General features: G+C 43.4%; 1 protein-coding gene across 2 annotated transcripts; it reads right to left on the reverse strand.

The window, feature by feature from the left end:
- Window positions 1-227: 227 nt before the first annotated feature.
- Window positions 228-11,194, reverse strand: STC1 (stanniocalcin 1). Of its 2 annotated transcripts, none has more exons than XM_088443225.1 (4): window positions 11,045-11,194; window positions 7,950-8,089; window positions 4,963-5,174; window positions 228-995 (listed from the first exon to the last, which is right to left on the reverse strand). In XM_088443225.1, the coding sequence occupies exons 1-4, from the start codon at window positions 11,175-11,177 to the stop codon at window positions 725-727; spliced, it is 756 nt and encodes a 251-aa protein (XP_088299351.1). In that variant the 5' UTR covers window positions 11,178-11,194; the 3' UTR covers window positions 228-724. The 2 variants fall into 2 exon arrangements, with proteins under 2 accessions (XP_088299351.1, XP_088299350.1); XM_088443224.1 differs by having other exon boundaries at window positions 7,950-8,092.
- Window positions 11,195-19,795: the final 8,601 nt, after the last annotated feature.

Raw genomic sequence — 19,795 nt, forward strand, 5'->3', positions numbered from 1 at the left:
GGAAGCTTTTATTCTGAATCTCTTGTCATCTCATATGCTGGTCTACATTGTGAGTTGTTGGATTGCAATTGTATTCAAGCCCCATTTACTCCATTGTTCTTCCTTCTGTATCCCTCTCCCCCTTTGACAAAAACTTCAGTCAAAAAGATATTAATAATCTCATTAACATTCAGTGCTATTTCACAGCAAGACAGCAGAGAATTAAACACAGTAACCAAATGTGCGTAACATGAAGGAGACTTTTATTATGTAATCAGCTTTTTCCATTATAACTATTTTTCTGGATGGTGTTTTTACCAGTACAGAGAATCCACATTATTAACCAAACAAGACCTGCAACAGTTTCCTTTTGCGGTAAGGGGGGCATACCAAGCTAATAAAAACAAGAGATCTATTTACTAAGCATGGGCTGTATTTAAAAGGGCAATAGTAATACATGCAAAATCATACTTGTTTTGCATGTATAAATAAGGCCCTTTGAAATCCAGCGCTCAATGTGACTGAGAAGCAGCGGCTTTGAAAAAACGTTATTTATTAAATATACCCTAAAGAGTTTAACATTCAGTATACTAAAAGGGGGAACGATGTTCATCTAGATTTCTAAAAGATGAGTATCTAATTAGGTTACTACTCAATTTATTTCAGCAAAAAAACTTAAGGCAGCAATTCTACTGGAGTTACATCTAAAAATTTGCATGACTTTGGCCATAGTTTCCGGTGGAGGCTAATAGTCTTCTGAGGAGTCTTGGTTAGAAGAGAACGATCCGAGGCCTTCACTCCGGAAGCTGCGAAGATAGACCCGGAGTTTCTGCGGGTCAATGTTTCTCTTGCGGTTTAAGTCAACTTTGGGTTGGAGCTGGGGACACTTGTCACCTTGCAAGACTTTGAATAGACTGGCTAGATTGGGTCCAAGGTGATTCATCAGGTTGTTCTTCACGGCTGACACCGTTTCGTCATCACAGTCCAAAAGACTGTTCAAGAGTTTGTTGTGATACCTGCAATGAGCAAGAAGGGACAGTCAGATCGGTGTCACCACCATTCAGCAGTATTTTCAGGGCCATTATTTATTACCAGTTAATTATATAATGCACACATATTCCGCAGTGATGTACATAGAATATTTGGCCATTCACATCAGTCCCTGCCCCAGTAGAGCTTACAATCTATAACCCCTACCACATGCTCACACACATACACACTACGGTTCATTTTGTTGGGAGCCAATTAACCTACCAGTATATTTTTGGAGTGTGTGAGGAACCCGGAATACCCGGAGGAAACCCACGCAGGCACAGGGAGAAAATACAAACTCCACACAGTTAGGGCCATGGTGGGAATTCAGTGCTGTGAGGTAGTAATGCTAACCATTACACCGTTTGTCCTGCCCCATTATATAATATATTGCCAAAAATATGTAATAAACATGTTTAAGATACTTTGTCTAATAATGATTATTTGGCCACTAAATTTAAAACTTTACAATTTAACTTGATAATTTGACTGCTAACGTCAGCAATTCAATATATTTTCTAGGACTAGCAGGGCTCGGGATTGTTTCATGAAATATAGCAAATACAAAACATAGGAAACCTCTTTATAATATAATGTGTTTCCAAATTGAAATATAGTTGTATATTGTCAATATAACTATAGCGCTTGTTCCCACACGTTGTTTATTTTATTACTTTGATTTGAGACTTTGGGGGCTATTCAAATGTTCTGCCGGCATTTCTGCACGCACTCAGAAGGGTGCGAGCAGAAATGTGTGTGAAACCTCCTGGTTAGGGCGCGCTAACTGCAGTTAGCACGCCCTAACCAAAATTTTAGACTGGTTTAGCAGTTTTACATGGCTAAACCTCGTCTCATAGGCGGCGAAGAGGGCGATAATTAATGAGCGCCCAGAACAATTGAATAGCAAACTGGGCGCTCATTAATTATCATGACCAAAAAAAAATTTGAATCGCCCCCTTTTGTATTTTATGCCTGTAAAATTCGAATTAACGCCTCCACTGCCCCATAGATCTCAAATGGATTTAAAAGGAAAATAAACCCACAAGCATAGCATCATCACGCAGCTGTCTCTGCAGCAGTTACAATGGCCTGCTACTTTACATTTGTCAGAAAACAACATCTATGTTATCATCACTAATAAGATCATAGGCTAAAGCTGCCTACACACATAGCGATGTGCTCACGGTCCAACATCGTGCACGATTTCCCTGGAAAACTCTCCTCGGCAGCTCTGCACACAATTTGGTGTTTGCAGTGTCCAATCTTCAAACGATCTATCGCGCATCCAGAGTTTTCTCCAGAGCATTGGGTCCCAGATTGACGATGCGATGTATGACCAGTGGGGACGCGCATCGCGATCATGAGTGGGGACTCGCGATTTACTCACGATTTGGGCATATTTTACACGATCTGTCCTTCTGATGCGTCGGAATCGGCCAGATGGTCTAAAATATCGCTGTGTGTGTAGGCACCTTGACTGAGGTTACCTAGGTTTTATACAATATCCGTTGACACGAACAAGCCGCTTGAGCAGTCTTCCAAAACACTATGTAGTTATACAGCCAGACCAAGGAATAAAACTCCTGTGATTTATTGATTCCTACAGTATGCTGTGCACTATGAAATATATGGCAGGAAAGACTATAAGTGATGGCAACACTATTTTCTTAAAGTCACTTCTATGTTACATATCAGGTCAGTGGTATTTATCCAGCAATGGGTATGTCTGTTCCCTTAGGAAATCAGTGATTATCGCCCTCATGTTGATGAGCCCTAATCTAGTGAATGGAACAAGAGATAATACTTAGGGGGGAATTCACGTATCACTTAATAATAATGTTACTTATCGCCTCTATGTGTGCTCCCGAATTATCGGGCGAAAATTCTTGCAGGTGTTATACGCATTAAGTATAGGTGAAAATGGGGAAGTTAGCCTGTACCTCAAAAAATTGCAAACTAATATAGGATAACAGCATAGAAGTTTGTTAGTGGCCAAAGCAAACTATTTGGGATTCTCAAAGTGTGTCAATTGTCTGTTATAAGCATTTTTCAATAACAGTGAAAAAAAAACCCTAGAAAGCAAGTGTTTTTCAGCAAACTAAGGGGGTCATTCAGACCCGGTCGTTAGCGCCGATGCGCTCGGACAGAGTCGATGGCCCCCCACAGAGCATGCGCACGATGGCGCCGGCGCCGTCGTGCGCATGCGTGAGACCCGCTACGACCGATAGCGCCAGTCGTAGCGGGTCTCGATCCAAAGGGGGCGGTGTCTAGTGATGTCAGTGGAGAGCTTCCGGCTCAGACAGAGCCGACAGCTCTCCGGGGCTTACGACAAGGGAGACCCTACCCTAGGGTCTCGTCGTAAGCCCCGATGGTCGCGATGGTCTTGACCATCACCTTAGGCAGTCGTAAGACTGTGGGTGTTAACCCACAGCCTTACCACCGCAAAGGAGGACGTCTTGAAAATTCAAGACGTCCTCCCCTCATTCAGACCGACCGCACGCTCTGTGCGACCGGCTCTGAATGAGGTCCTAAGAGCTGTAGTAGAATTAGAGGTGCATTAAAATGCCTGTCAGTATATTTTTGTGTCATTTTAAGCCACTGTTAAAAAAAAAGTGTTAAAAACACCTGTAACTGCCACCTGTAATGTTTAGAATGCCTGCCCCATCCATACAGCACCATCATATAACTGTCAAACATTATATAGCCCATAATTTCCCCTTTGCAGAATTTCACCCCCAAAATTACGTTATTATTGGCTAAATCAAGCTAATTAAAAACTTCTAAGTGCCTAATTAATCATTAGGGAGGGTGTCCCAGTGGTTCTGAACCAAGTCCTGTAATTTTTACCTTGAAATAGAGATTTTCTCCAACTTTTCACCTACTCAAGGGGTCCGGAAAAAAAAAAAAAAAGACACTTTAACTCCCTTGCAGAATTAGCACGTTACCTGGCCGGCTAATTGAATAGGGCGACATTTTTGTTGAACACCAAATTTTCACTTTTACAAGCGAAAACAGGTTATTGTGGCTAATAAAATTCCCCCCTTAGCTGCTGCGCAAGGCGACTGTAGAGGCACAAAGCGATTCCATATCAATAAAACAAACGTGACTTTTTTAATGTAATATTGATTGCTAGACATTACATAAAGTAAACAAAATCATTTGTGTCTTTTAGAACGATCACAGGTCACTGTTAGCAGGGAGGTGACAAGTAATAACATCAACGTCTGATTATAGGTGCTGATCGGGAACCAACGTCCCTCAATATAGGCAAGGCGCCAAGATGTCTCTGTGTATTGTGGGAATCATCTCTGAATGAACAAACACAGTGGTATGATGGTAAACCACAGCATGAAGGCTACATGGACAGAACCAACCACCAGCTATATGGAAGTATGGACAATGGGCCTGATTCAGACCCGCTCGCAAGCGCTATGCGCTCGCAAGCGGGTCGATGGTGGGGCATTGCGCACGCGTGGTGTGCGCAATGCACGTGCGCAAGCCCCGGAGCGAGAGAGAAATTCACTCACTCCGGGGCTCGCTACAAACGGGGCGGCTGTCGATGTTGATTGACAGCTCACCCCATTTTGTATGCGATGTGGGGGGGGTGGCTGGACAAACGGAAGTGAAGGAACACCTGCCATTTGTGGGCGGCCCTACTGACATCACGAGTGATGTCAGTAGTGAGCTTCCGGCTCTATCACTGGGGCTTGCGGTAGACCATCGCGACCATCACCTGGCCGCTCGCTAAAGCTGTGGGTGGTCACCCACAACTTAGAGAGCGGCCAGGAGGCTGGATTTTTTAAAACAAGACGGCCGCCCTGATTCAGAGCGAGCGCTCACTTTTTGTGAACGCACGCTTTTAGCGAGCGGCTCTGAATGAGGCCCAATGTCCCATCATGCCAGTAAGAGGATACATAAGATAATAAGTTAGAGAAGGAAAACAAATCTCACCTGTTGGAAAATAGTTGTGGAAGATGCACAACCTCAGTGATTGCTTCAGGGTTGTAACGAGCGACACTACATAGATCCAGCCTGGTGTAACAATCCTCCTGCACCTCCGAGATCATCCGCTGGAGGCTGGAGCACCTCCGGATGGCCAGGAACACCTTGGATGTTATACTGGTCACTATGCACTTCAAGCTTTCCTTCACAAACACCTTCCCCTGCAGGGAGATGGCGGGTTAGACAAACACAGTTCACAGTGATATCTGAGCGAGCAATGAAACTGAATAATGGAAAGGTGATGTGCAAGTATTTATTTCCTGCAGCAACACAGGATAGATCAGCTCCCCGGGGTGCTGTGTGCTCTGCATTCTGCAGGGCTCGATGTAATACTGATGCTGTTGTAGGTAGTAATGAACTTTAATTATGAACTGTGCACATCACTTACTCGGCACAAACACTATTACTTTATTTGAAAGGTAGTTAATGAAAACCAATTATCTAAAAATTAAAATTAAAAAAATAAAATAAACAAAATCATCAATGCTGTCCCTTAACATAGGGCCTGATTCATCAAGGATCGCAATTGCAAAGCTGCACGCAGACTATAGATATGATGTATGCACGCAGGCTATAGATATGGTGTATGCACGCAGGCTATAGATATGATTTAGGCACGCAGGCTATAGATATGATGTAGGCATGCAGGCTATAGATATGATGTAGGCACGCAGGCTATAGATATGATGTAGGCACGCATGCTATAGATATGATGTAGGCACGCATGCTATAGATATGATGTAGGCACACAGGCTATAGATATGATGTAGGCACACAGGCAGCTTTGCAATTGTGATCCTTGCAATAATGCAAATGCAGCAAGAGGTGTATGACACCCCCTGCTGCATTTGCGATCCCAACACTGCGATGGAGGTTACAGGCTGGGGTCGCCATTGCAACCATCGGTGGTCGATGGTCGCGATGGTGGACACCGCCTGGTGGCTGGACAGCTGAGTACGCCTCAGCATACTCAGGCTGGCTGGCTTGTGAGCCCAGAAGACTGCGTACGTCCACGCAAGTCACTGGGCTGGCCACTCCCGGAAAACAGGGCGGACACGCTCGGTTTCCAGGAATGCCGGCCGCATTCGCAGAATGGGTCCGGCGCACGGGTAGATTCCCTATAATCGGGAATCTGCGTTCATGCATGATGAATCAAGCCCATAGTTCCCTAGACAGGTGCAGATTGTGTCTGTTTTGTCTATACTGAGATCACAAAGTTAAATGTTCATGGTCAGGCTGGAGAGCATTATATCATGGTGACCACTTCCCTTACTCCATTACATCTATTCCTACATCTGTCTCATGTTTATATAAAATGCAATGTGCTGTGGATTATGGGGATCATGGACAGTTTTACGCAAAAGTAATTTGCAATATTTTTTATTTATTTTTATTTTTTTTTAAACAAATTGCACTTTTTACAAGTGTAGAAAATTCTTACATATAGGTAGTCATGCAAACCGAGGCCTATTTGCTCTTACGATCCGTTATGCCAAGGACAGAGGCCTAAGGGCCCGATTCAGAGCCGGACGCTATTTGCGCTCGCTCGTTCAGAAAAAAGGGGTGGATATTCAAATGAACCGTTCGTTCTTTGTGGTCTGTTCACGCCTCTAGGTCTGAACGAGCGAACCAAACATGCGGTCTTTTTTTGGAAAAATACGCCCCCTGGCCGCTCGCATCCTACGTCATGTCCGTTATTTATTAGATTAATCGAGTACATCGATCAGCGTATGAACTGCTCGCTATTCTCGTGGTTGGTTTTTCCTACCGCAATCATGCGAGCAGTTCTGACTATAAAATAACCCAGTGACGTGGTCATTGACGCTGCTATATTAATTATGCACACCCATAAAACGCCCGTTTTGACCTTTAAGCATGCCTGCGTTCGGATCTCCACTCCCCGTTTTCAAACACCTTCCCCTGTTACCACCCACATACGCATCCTCCTGTCACTCAAAATAGCAGGCATTCGCTATTTAGCGAACAAACGATTTTCGGCCGCACTGACTGGTTCGCGCATGCGTATTACGATCCGTAAGCATGCGCAGTTGGCCAAACATCGCTCGGAACGAACGAGCGGCCGCTTACGAGCGGCTCTGAATCAGGCCCTAAGTGTACAAATACAACCAAAGTACAGCAAGGGCATGTTTTCCTGAAATGCATCCCATACTGAGCACACGAGAGACACACATGCACCTGTTTGGAGAAGTATCACTCTGCGCACAATGATGATGGTCAGGTTCAACTTCTGATTGATTGAATGAGTCAGAATCCCTCCCGTTTATGCTAATACTATAGTAATATGGCTGCTGTGATCTATTCATATTGTTACAGTGATATCTGCAATCAGTCCTCAGCAAAGGGGATGTAGTCAGCATCCGGACAGTCAGGATGCCGTCAGTCACAATAGCAACAGCGGCATCCTGACTGTCAGAATACCAACAGATTGTGGAGGTCAGTATTAAGGGGAGACTTAGAGCTAGGTGTAGGGTTAGGCACTAGGTGGAGGGTTAGGCTGCGGGAGGGGTTAGTTAGGCTGAGGGGGGGTGGGTTAGGGTGAGGGGGGGTAGGTTAGGGGTATGCTGTGGGAGGGGTGGGTTAGGAGGGTGAGTTAGGGTAAGGGTTATAAAACTTACAGAAATCGGTTGAGATTCTGACTGTCGTGATGCCGCTGTCAATATTCTGACCATCGGCATCCTAACCGTCGGGATCCTGTATCTAACTGCAACCCCAAGCTGCATGCTTATTGTATTTACGGCCAGCTATGCAAGCTAAGTAATATGTTGCTTTGTTCTTGGTGCGCTTAGTCAGGTGCAAATTCTGTCCAACTCAGCATGAGCCTCTCTGTGCTTAGGTCCTTGTCCTAGTATGAAAAAAACAAAACTCTATCACTGTACATGCGTTTGCTCATGTGGGTGGCACGTCTGTCACTGTACCTGGGTGTCAAACTTGGCAGCGCTGGACAAGAAGGACTTGCAGATGTCATACAGACCGTCCGTGTCACAGGTTGTGTTCTCCAGGCAGGCGAAGGCTCCACAGCCAACTTGCAGAGCCCCGTTCAGGCAGCGAACCACCTCTACTGCACAGGAGATACCATATCACATGGTTAGAGTCAAGAACGATCTTATAATGCAGTGGTTCTCAAACTCGGTCTTCAGGACCCCCAAACAGTTCAAATTTTCCAGGTCACTCAGCAGGTGCACAGGTGTATTTATTACTCACTAAAGCATTTTAAAAGATCCACAGGTGGAGCTAATGATTTTCACTTGTGATTCTGTGAGGAGACCTGGAAAACATGCAATGTTTGGGGTCCTGAGGACTGGGTTTGAGAACCCGGCAATCAGCAGTATTTATTTGTACTACAGAAACAGAACCTCTAGCATTAAAGTAAGATACAGAACCTGGCAGAGTCCTCTGTATTTTTGCTGGTTTTTTTTTTAAGGATTGTTATATTTTAGAGAGCTTAACCTTGTCTTTTGTATTCCAGATTTCTACTAAATTGCTCTGTTCCATCTCTGCCTAGAAGAGGGCAGAAATAGCCTTCTTATACCTCTTTACCCTAAAAACCCAGGTCTGACCTGGATTTTCACACATGGTTCCAACCCAGGTCAGACACCGTTTACACAGCACCATCGATCTGGGTTATTCTCAAGTCAGCCCCGTTCACACTGAACCTGGGTCTGCCCTGCTAAACTTGTAAGGTCATAAAATGTGGGAGGTGACTGCTCCACAACCACCAATCAGCTCATTTTAGGCATGACCCAGATTGGATAACGAGGTTCACGCCGTTTACACTGCAACATTACCCGGGTCCATCCTGGGTCCGACCCTGGTAGCTACTTGGGTTAGATGCCGAGTCACTTGACCCTGGTTATTTTTCAGGGACCCTTTTACACTGAACTGCGTTCCGGGGTGACACAGCAATAACCCAGGATTTTGCTCTGGTATAAAAGGGGTATAAGAAAGTCATAGGAGTGTTAGATCAAGAATATTTTAACACATTCATCTCATGTCATTAGACAACACAAACACGTTAACAAAAATGTTCTAAGAACGTGCAGGATCTTTTTCATTATTATGTATATGCCCCAAATGTTAGTACAATGATTTGTTCCTGTTGCTTTATGGTTGAATAATAGCTTATTAATGCCCCTTTCAAACCGAGGAACCATGAAATACATGGGTCTATCAACCCGTGAATTTTCTGGGCCTCAGTCCCTGACCCTGCTACAAAGCAGGTTGGTTGGTCCCTTTCACACATAGCACTGGCAAAAACCCGGGTATTTAGGCTATGTGCGAAAGAGGTATAACTCTGCGTTTAATGATGATAAAGGCTAGATGATGACAGAACATAGGTTACTATCTTTCTAGACTCACTTGCTACAGGTCGCCTGGATTCTATATCACACAAGTGGAACTGATAAAACATTGATGTATATTTTAATTCCAACACAGTATAAAATGATCAATAACTTACAAACCATATTTTCATCAATTGGGATTAGGATATAAAAATGGCTTTAGCATTTGTCTCATTGTCCATACACTAATGCTGATATATATCGTATACGAGTGGCACGGTGGCACAGTGGTTAGCATTGCTGCCTCACAGTCGTGGAGGGTGTATCTGGGTGGAGTTTGTGTTTCTTCCAAAATGCCACCAAAAAAATATACTGGTAGAATAATGTTAGTGCTTGTGTGGTAGATAACACAGACTAAGATCCACTGGGAATGTACTGAATACATTGGTGCAATATAAATTATACATGAGGGGGGAACCATATACAGTAGCTAGCCATAGCAGGATATGTATTATGTGCACCATTTCACCAATTCAGTCTGTTGCACAGGACAGCCTGGCCCTGGGCTCACAAGTTGGTCATTATCAACCACAAGAGGTTAAAGTGCAGTTGCATCATGGCTCTTCTATTGCAGTCTCACAGGGGGAGATTTATCAAAGCTTGGAGAAAGATAAATTGGAGAGAGAAAAAGTACCCACCAATCAGCTCCTGTTACTTTACAGGCTGTGTTTAAAACTTGACAGTTGGGAGCTGATTGGTGGGTGGTTTATCTCCATCTCTACTTTATCTCTCTCCAATGTACATCTATCCCTCAGAGCCCTCCCGGGACACAGCCGCTATGCACTGGCTACCTAATATTATCAGTTGTGCCCACATGGCATACCTACACTGAATAAAATGCATCTCTATTCAGTATTCACAGTCAGTATAAATACATTAGTTTCCCAGAGTAGGACTGGACTGTAATAACTGACCTGTTGATGCTACATTTCCTTATAAAATACCATCCTCTTACCCTTATGTATTTGTCTTACGTATGTCATGTATGTATGTCTTTTACAACCCAGTAAAATGTTAATGTTGATTCAAATTGTAAAGCGCAACGGAATTTGCTGCGCTATATAAGAAACTGTTAATAAATAAATAATAACGAAATAATCCTATGGCAGAGGAAGGGATGCATAAACCCACTAACTGATGGGCATCAGTGCCAATCTATGCAACATCTCTGTAACTTCCCATTTATTGACATGTACAGTCCCTGAACACAACTATATTTTTATAGTAGCCTCGAACTATCACTAAGCTCCAGCAGAATGCCCTCAGTGTGCATATACCCACAGAAGAATAAGGACTGCCAGCTGTCAGTAAATTTACTATCATGAAAAAGTTAAGTAGATTTTCAGCAAGAATAAAAAAAAAGGTCACTCAGTCACCCTCCCGATATAGCATCACCCCAGATGTATGAAGACTGTGGACCTCTTCCCTATAATATTACTTTTATGTAGTATGCACATTGCAGGAGATTATACAGCACCTCACACAGAGACAAGTAGCAGGAGAACGGCAGGGCACGTATGGACTTGTAGTTCCACAAAGGAATCACACGCAGCCTGATTCCTGCAGTGCTGCTGCGATATATTGAAGTAGATTTACTCAGATCCTTAATACAACATACATTGTAAAATGACATACGACATTATAAGTCCCCATGCCCATTGCCTTCTTACCTGACCCCTGGGATGCGCCTCTGCTTCTCCTGCCAACCAGAGAGTCTCCCTGGTCGGTGTCATAGGCTGAGCCCAGACTGATGTGTAGCAGCAGGAGGAGGAGGATGGGGAGGATGCCCGTGTGATGCTGCATGCTCTGAGTCTGTTCCAGTGCCTGGACCCTCTGCAGGCTACAGCCTCAGACATGACACATTTATACGCCAAACTTATCTGCAGCCAATCAGCAGCCCCTCTCCATTGGCCAATCACAGCCAAGGTTCATTCATTAAAAAAAAGTTTTCCCAGAACTTATGATCACCTGACAGAGCTCATCACCTGTTCCAGGCTCTGCGGGGGGAAGAGGGGGGTGGGTGATATTCAGTAATAATAATGATACTTGACTGCATAGGGGCCAGCTCTATGGGTGTTGCCCCTGCTACTAGCCATGTCTATGCAGTTATATCGAGAAATTAAAATACAATCAGATCTGGCTAGTAAGTGTGTGCAATATGCATTATTTCCCCCTAGCACCTCTTGCAGTGCAACATGGTTTACTTGGCTGCAAATCCTGCACTTGGGCAAAATATGAACTTCATGACCAGCTATAAACCTAGCACTGTACTAGAGGATAGCACATTATATATATAATATATTCCTTCTATTCCCGATTTATGATAACAGCCATTCTTGTGGTTGCCACCTGACCTGGCGACTGTTTCTGGACATTTTCACATCCTGCCCTGAGGAAAATTTCCAACAAATATTCAATTTACTTTACACTTCCTATTTAATGGAGCGAAACCTGTGGGAGCTGAAGATAAATTAACTCTTTGGCTCCAACCACCAACCCAGAGCTCTTGTTAGGCGACCCTTTTAATTGCCAATGTGCTACCCTGTAATAATAAAAATATCCCTTAGTTGCTGTCTTCATTTACTGCCCACGATGCGGTGGTAATATGAGCTAAGCATCGCTTAGTGAGGTCATGCTACTTGCTGTTCCACCTATAGATTGCAAGCTCTTCAGGACACAGCCTTCCACTGTCACTTTGCTTGCATCCTACTTTCTACATGCATCACAGTGAAATATGTGTTATATAAATAATGTGTGATTAAATACATTTATAAAAAGGGTAAATGATTTTTCTGTATATAATCAACATGGGTTCTAGCAAAGGGAAACAGGCAGACAAACAGCTCATGTGAGAAGTTATTTGCTGGAATAAAGTTTGGGAAAAACAAAACACTATTTTGGGCTCCTACGAAATATAATTTTTTAAGTTGTAAGTTGTTGGTGGAATGTTCTGCAGGTCTTTGGAAACATTAGTTAGCATTTATCATCAGTTTTAAAATGAAAGTTGTCACTCTGGACCAAAGGAACAATTAGGATCTGTAGTAGACACATAGCCAGGCACTGTCACTGCCCCACGACCAATGCGACTGGATAGCATTGTGTCTGGAATCTTTACCGCCCCCTCGCGTGATGTCACATGTTTAGGGACGGGCTGGCACAGTGCGCCATTATCGCCCCTATATTCCAATCCAGTATACATTTTTTGGGGAGGGTTTATTTAAAAATAAATGAATAAATTGTTGGAGCAGAAGCTCCCTGGAGATACTGGCCAACAGCCACAAAGATGTACGTAGATCCAATGTTCCATGTGTCGGTTCTGGTTCTAAAGCCATCTTGGTGTTTTGGTTTTGGATTTGCCATGATTTGTTTTGGTTTTGGATTTCATTAAAATCATCCAAAACAGGTAAAATCATGAACTCTGTATCTCTTTTGTCCCTACAGTAGTATTTATATAATTAACATTTGTTTACATTCATTTAGAATCAATTTGGTTATGAGTCATAATGACCAACTCACAAACATCAATATATTTTCACCAATTATCTCGAAAAGGCATCGGCAAGCTGGCTACCTGAAATCAGTGATAAAGCAGCACCACAAACACATAGCAGTTTAATACAAGATTAAACATAGTGGCAGAGCAGTGGGAGCGAGGAGGGCAGTTTAAATAATAGATTATTATTATTATCATTTATTTATATGGCGCCACAAGTGTTCCGCAGCGCCTTACAAAGTACATAGACTATTAAGTAACCAGTGACTTACAATACAATACAGGCCATGTATAATAAACATTGCTATGTTAGCGACCTTTACGCCCACATAAGCAGCAGAGTGTTAGTTGCCCTAGTGGGGAGTAAGAGATAAAATAAATTACAGTAGGGAAAAGCACAAGAGGGTAGAGGGCACTGCTCGAAAGAGCTTACATTCTTTAAGGAAGGGTAATACAAACAGGCGTGACACAGAATGGGTAGGCGGAGTACACCAAGGGGGCCTTAACCAGAAGTCAAATAGTTTTAGAAAGACGACGCAAGTCATTCTCAATGCTATACAGCAAGTGTGTAACATGGAGATGGATAATGCTAGTAATAGAGCCAGGGCATTTGATTAAAGTAGATATTGATGGCACACCAGGGTGGATGGCAGCACTTCAAAATTTACTGTGAATTTACTAATGTTCTGTAGAAACTAGAGGCCTGGATATGCTTGGCAGGTCACCCCACAAGTATCAGCTCTGTGTTTCTTTCTCCGTGGACCCCATATTCTCATACAGCCAGAAGAATGCGCAATCTTCGCCTGGCTTTGGCCTGACTTTAAGAAACAGGGGTCTTGTACTCCCATACAGACCTTTCCGGGCTGGGTATTCTATACAGAGGGCCTTACACGGAAGTCCACTAATCACATCCAAAGGTTCCCATTCTTTGATCTTTCTGCAGGTGATAGACTGCACACCCATGCGTTCTATTTCTCCAGTATGCCGTACTATTCCGACTGTCAGGGAGTCACCATATGCCTACTTTGATCTTTTCAGCACCAAGAAACCTGTTGCAATTTCATGATACAGAGACTTGGATTGTTTCCCTCTTCCATGGTGGGATCAAGCTTTGGTGGTTCAGAGACTGGGGGGTCTATTACTAAGCAGTGTTAGGAGACAGAGTGAAAAGTGATAAGAAAGTGATAAGGTACCAGCCAATCAGCTTCTTACTGCCATGTCACAGGCTGTATTTGAAAAATGACAGTTAGGAGCTGATTGGTTGGCACCTTATCACGTTTCACTCCTAACACTGCTTAGTAAATAGACCCCTGAATGTGGGTGTTTCAGTATTTCTGTCTCAGTGTATCCTATATAAGGTATACCAATGAGGTACACTTAACCATGGTGCCAAGTGGTGGATCCTCTTGAAAAATGTGTTGGTCTGTGTTATGAGAGCAGATTGCAGGGCATTTTGAAAATAAAGGTTAAGCTCGCTTGGCATCTCTCATCACCCAGCAGTCTATTTATTATTCCCCTCATTTTTCCACAATAAGTATAATTTATTATTTTTTCACATACCTATAAGAAATTATTTATTGGAACAGTTTATCAATATTTGTTTGCAGGGACACTGGCTACAACATGTCTCCAAAAAGAGTTATCTTCACCTGAGATTATCAGTGCTCCTGGAAGCCCTGGAGAACTTGGTTTGGTCGCTGACTAAAATTATGTGGGACTTCGTCTGCTTGGGTGGCCTTTGTTCTTCTCTAAGTTTGCAACCTGCTGCAACTTCCTGCAGCCTGCTGCAACCTGAGGAGGACTCAGTGGAGGCTCAGTGGATAACCTCCGTTTACCAGGTACCAAATCCAATGGGGAGTTGTTATCTGAATCCAGTCCCACTGAGGCCACACCAGCGTGGGGACGAAACTGATGTTTAAAGAGGTAGCCCGTCCATCTGATAGATGTTCTACATACTACTTCTGACAGGCTGTCTAGGGATAGCGATTCCTGTTGGACTGGTCCAGCATCAGGCCTGTTTGGATATTGAAGTCTCCATGGACTTTGCTTTTTTGTGAACCAGTCAAAAGCAGGAGCACATTATGGGTAGTCCATGGCACCTTTCATTAAAACGGGCAGATATTTTATTAGACATTATATAAAAATTCATAAAAAGCATTAATGAAAAGCTTATTTGTGGTCAAGTACAGGAGGTAGAGACTGTAATAATGTGCTGTGCTCACTGCCGTGCTGTATATAAGTACAGACTATAAGACTCAGATGTAGTAAGCCGTGGAGAGAGATAAAGTACCAACCAATCAGCTCCTAACTGTTATTTTTCAAACACAACCTGTAAGTGACAGTTGGCCGGCTTCAGTGGCGCTTGGAGATGATAACATCTCCAAGCGTCCACTGCAACGCCGGAAGAGCCGGGTCACTGCAGACCCAGCTCCAGTGTGAACGGCATCGACTCGGGAATATCCTGGGTCGGAGCCGCAGTATGAAAGGGGTAAGTTACGGGTCTGATCCGGATTGGAATTTTGTTCCAACCCCAGGGTCAGACCCGGAGCTTTGGTATGAAAGTGGTATTAGTAACGAAAGATAACCTGTTTGTTTTTACCTTGCACAATCAGAATTATTTATTATAATAATTCTAGCCCTTTGTCATAGGAGACACTACTTTATTGTAGACAAAGCTCTGGTTATGCATCCTGTAATTGTAATTCGATTACCTATTACCATTTAATGTTGTAATGTACTGTATAGTTTAGCCATTTACTGACACACAAATGCATTCCAGCTGAGAGCATGTGTGTGTGACTGGCAGTCATACTTGTCTACCTTCTAGAGCAGTGTTGGCTAACCTTGACACTCCAGCTGTTATGGAACTACATAACCCAGCATGCACTGCTACAGTTTTGCTATTAGGGCATGCTAAAACTGTGGCAGGGCATGCTGGGATATATAGTTCCACAACAGCTGGAGTGTCAATGTTAGCCAACACTGTTCTAGAGAGTTTTTAAAAAGGAGATAATGATGTCTAGGAAGACAGCTAAGAATATTGATACATGTTCAAAAATTAGTTGACTTGTTATTTTAAAAGCAAGCAAACAAAACAACAAATTATGGCCCTGATTCAGAGCCGGACGCTCTGACCAGAGCGCTCGCTCTGAATCAGGGCCCAACTCCATAACTATGGAGCGTCCTCCTGGACGCTCGTATAACTGTGGGTCACCACCCACAGCCTATACGAGCATGCAGGATGATGGTCGCGATGGTCTTGACCATCGCGACCATTGCAACTGCGAACAGAAGCCTGCAGTTGAGTTTCTCAACCGCAAGGCCTGGAGTGATTTTGGCTCTATCAGAGCCAAAATCACTCCCACTGACATCACTAGTGATGTCAGTGGGGCCGGCTTCTGACGGTAGGCGTTCCCTTGGGAACGCCTCCGTCTGGCAGGCACGCCCCCGACACTCCCACCAAAGGGGGCGTGCTGTCAATCAACATCGACAGCACGCCCCCTTTGATCAGACACAACGAGCGAAGGAAAGTCCTTCGCTCGTCGCGTCTCGCGCATGCGCACGACGGAGCTCCCTCCGTCGTGCGCATGCGCAGTGCACACCATCGACCCACTTGCGAGCGGACAGCCGCTCGCGAGTGGGTCTGAATGAGGCCCTATGTGTATTATGCTCATGGTGACTACATTTGTTTTTTGATATATTTTTTTAATTGTGCCTTATAGAACATTAGAGAGAGCGTTTGATGTTTGTCGTATAGGGGGCAATTCAATTGTTGTTTTTCACTGAGCTAATTAATGGGCGCCCAATGTAGCAATTGTTTTTGGCCGCCCATTAATAATCGCTCTTGTCACGCCCAATGAGACCTAGCCTAGCCACGTAGAATGGCTAAACCCATCAAAAAATGGCCATGGACTTATCGCACATTTCTGCTCACCATCTCAATGTGTTCTCCCGCCGCTATTTGCGCACGTATTGAGCAACGTGGGCGCTAACAATTGAATTTACTGCCTTATAGAGATTTCAGATGGTTTCTGGAAGAAACCACATGTGATGTATACGATGTTACTCTTTCATATGAAATAAATAGGTATTGCTTTTCTGGTGTTTTGAAAATCTCTTTGATATGTAGCACGAATATATTCAACATGACAGTATGTTAATTATTATTATATATTATAAAAATAATAGTCCACATGCCACATATATATAAATATACATATATATATATATATATTCAATATATAATATATAAAATGTGTCTGTGTGAAATTGTTTTTTTGTAACATTAAAGGGTTAATAGCCCAATCGCTTGCCTTCAGCTGAAGGAGGAAAAGCAGAAGCAATCTATAGGTTAGTTAATTAGTATGTAAATTTGCATGTTGCTGTGTGAGTAAATTACATTTATCCCGTTATATATGTGCACTTAGCAACACAGAACACAAGTGAAGGAGGTGAGTAATGGGTGTATTTATTTTCTTATACCTCTCTTCCATCCCTCTGGAGTTTTCTACTTCCAATGTGCCACAAAGGGTGACATCTATGTAAGGGTGATATCTATGTAAGGGTGACATCTATGTAAGGATGACATCTATGTAAGGGTGACATCTATGTAAGGGTGATATCTATGTAAGGGTGACATCTATGTAAGGGTGACATCTATGTAAGGATGACATCTATGTAAGGGTGACATCTATGTAAGGGTGATATCTATGTAAGGGTGACATCAATGTAAGGATGACATCTATGTAAGGGTGACATCTATGTAAGGGTGATATCTATGTAAGGGTGACATCTATGTAAGGGTGATATCTATGTAAGGGTGACATCTATGTAAGGGTGATATCTATGTAAGGGTGACATCTATGTAAGGGTGATATCTATGTAAGGGTGACATCAATGTAAGGATGACATCTATGTAAGGGTGACATCTATGTAAGGGTGATATCTATGTAAGGGTGACATCTATGTAAGGATGACATCTATGTAAGGGTGACATCTATGTAAGGGTGATATCTATGTAAGGGTGACATCTATGTAAGGGTGACATCTATGTGGCGAGTAGAGATTCTTGCTAATATGTTGATCTTCTGCCTGCAAGTAAACAGTCAAATTAGAAGTAGGGGTGTGCACCGGCCACTTTTCGTGTTTTGTGTTTTGGTTTTGGATCTGGATCTTTCTTCGTGTTTTGGATCTGGATTGGTTTCGCCAAAACCACCCTTCGGTGTCTTGGGTTCTGGGTTTTGTGTTTTGGATCTGTATTTTTTTTTTAAAAAGCATAAAAACAGCTAAAATCACAGAATGTGTTGATTTTTCTGCTTCTATGCTATTATTAACCTCAAAAACCTTAATTTCCACTCATTTCCAGTCTATTCTGAACACCTCACACCTCACAATAGTGTTTTTATGTCCAAAAGGTTGCACCGAGGTAGATGGATGACTATGCTAAGCGACACGAGTGGGCGGCACAAACACGTGGCCCATCTAGGAGTGACACTGCAGTGGCAGACAGGATGGCAGTTTGAAAAACTAGGCCCCAAACAGTACATAATGCAAAGAAAAAAAAGAGGTGCAAGATGGAATTGTCCTTGGGCCCTCCCACCCACCCTTATGTTGTATAAACAGGACATGCACACTTTAACAAACCAATCATTTCAGCGCCAGGGTCTGCCACACGACTGTGGCTGAAATGATTGGTTCGTTTGGGCCCCCACAAAACAAGCTGGCAATTAATCTGTCCCTGCACAAACTGGCTCTACGGAGGCAAGATGTCATCCTCATCCTCCTCATTCACCGATTCCTCACCCTCTTCAGTGTTGTGTACATCCTCATCCTCACAGAGTATTAATTCGTCCCCACTGGAATCCACCACCACAGGTCCCTCTGTACGTTCTGGAGGCTGGTCTCCCTGGAAGAGTTGATAATTCATTTTTATGAACATCATCTTCTCCACATTTTGTGGAAGCAACATCCTATGCCTTTTGCTGACAAGGTTCCCGGCTGCACTAAACACTCTTTCGGAGTGCACACTGGAGGGGGGGGCAACTCAGGTAAAATAGAGCCAGATTGTACAGGGGCCTCCAAATTGCCTCTTTTTCCTGCCAGTAAATGTACGGACTGTCTGACATGCCTACTTGGATGCTGTCACCGATGTAATCCTTTAACAGACAGACGCACGCTTGTCGCTGCTGCTTTGAGGATGCAGGTGCGGCTACAGCCCACACAATTCACAAAGACAGGAAAAAAAAGATTTTTTTATTGTTTGTGGAGCGCACTTTAAGGGTTACACCACCCTTTAACAGACAGACGCATGCTTGTCGCTGCTGCTTTGAGGATGCAGGTGCGGCTACAGCCCACACAATTCACAAAGACAGAAAAAAAAAAAATAATTTTTTTATTGTTTGTGGAGCGCACTTTGAGGGTTACACCACCCTTTAACAGACAGACGCACGCTTTTCGCTGCTGCTTTGAGGATGCAGGTGTGGCTACTGCCCACACAATTCACAAAGACAGAAAAAAAAGAAGAATTTTTTTATTGTTTGTGTAGCGCACTTTGAGGGTTACACCACCCTTTAACAGACAGACGCACGCTTGTTGTTGCTGCTTTAAGGATGCAGGTGCGGCTAGCCCACACATTTCACAAAGACAGAAAAAAAAAGAAGAATTTTTTTATTGTTTGTGGAGCGCACTTTGAGGGTTACACCACCCTTTAACAGACAGACGCATGCTTGTCGCTGCTGCTTTAAAGATGCAGGTGCGGCTACAGCCCACACATTTCACAAAGACAGAAAAAAAGAAGAATTTTTTTATTGTTTGTGGAGCGCACTTTGAGGGTTACACCACCCTTTAACAGACAGACGCACGCTTGTTGCTGCTGCTTTGAGGACAGTATCATATGCAGTGACAGTAGACTTGTCAGAAATTGTTGGCA

The sequence above is a fragment of the Taudactylus pleione genome, unplaced genomic scaffold, assembly GCF_031769625.1.
Source record: "Taudactylus pleione unplaced genomic scaffold, aTauple2 ptg000329l, whole genome shotgun sequence".
Taxonomy (NCBI): Eukaryota; Metazoa; Chordata; class Amphibia; order Anura; family Myobatrachidae; genus Taudactylus; species Taudactylus pleione.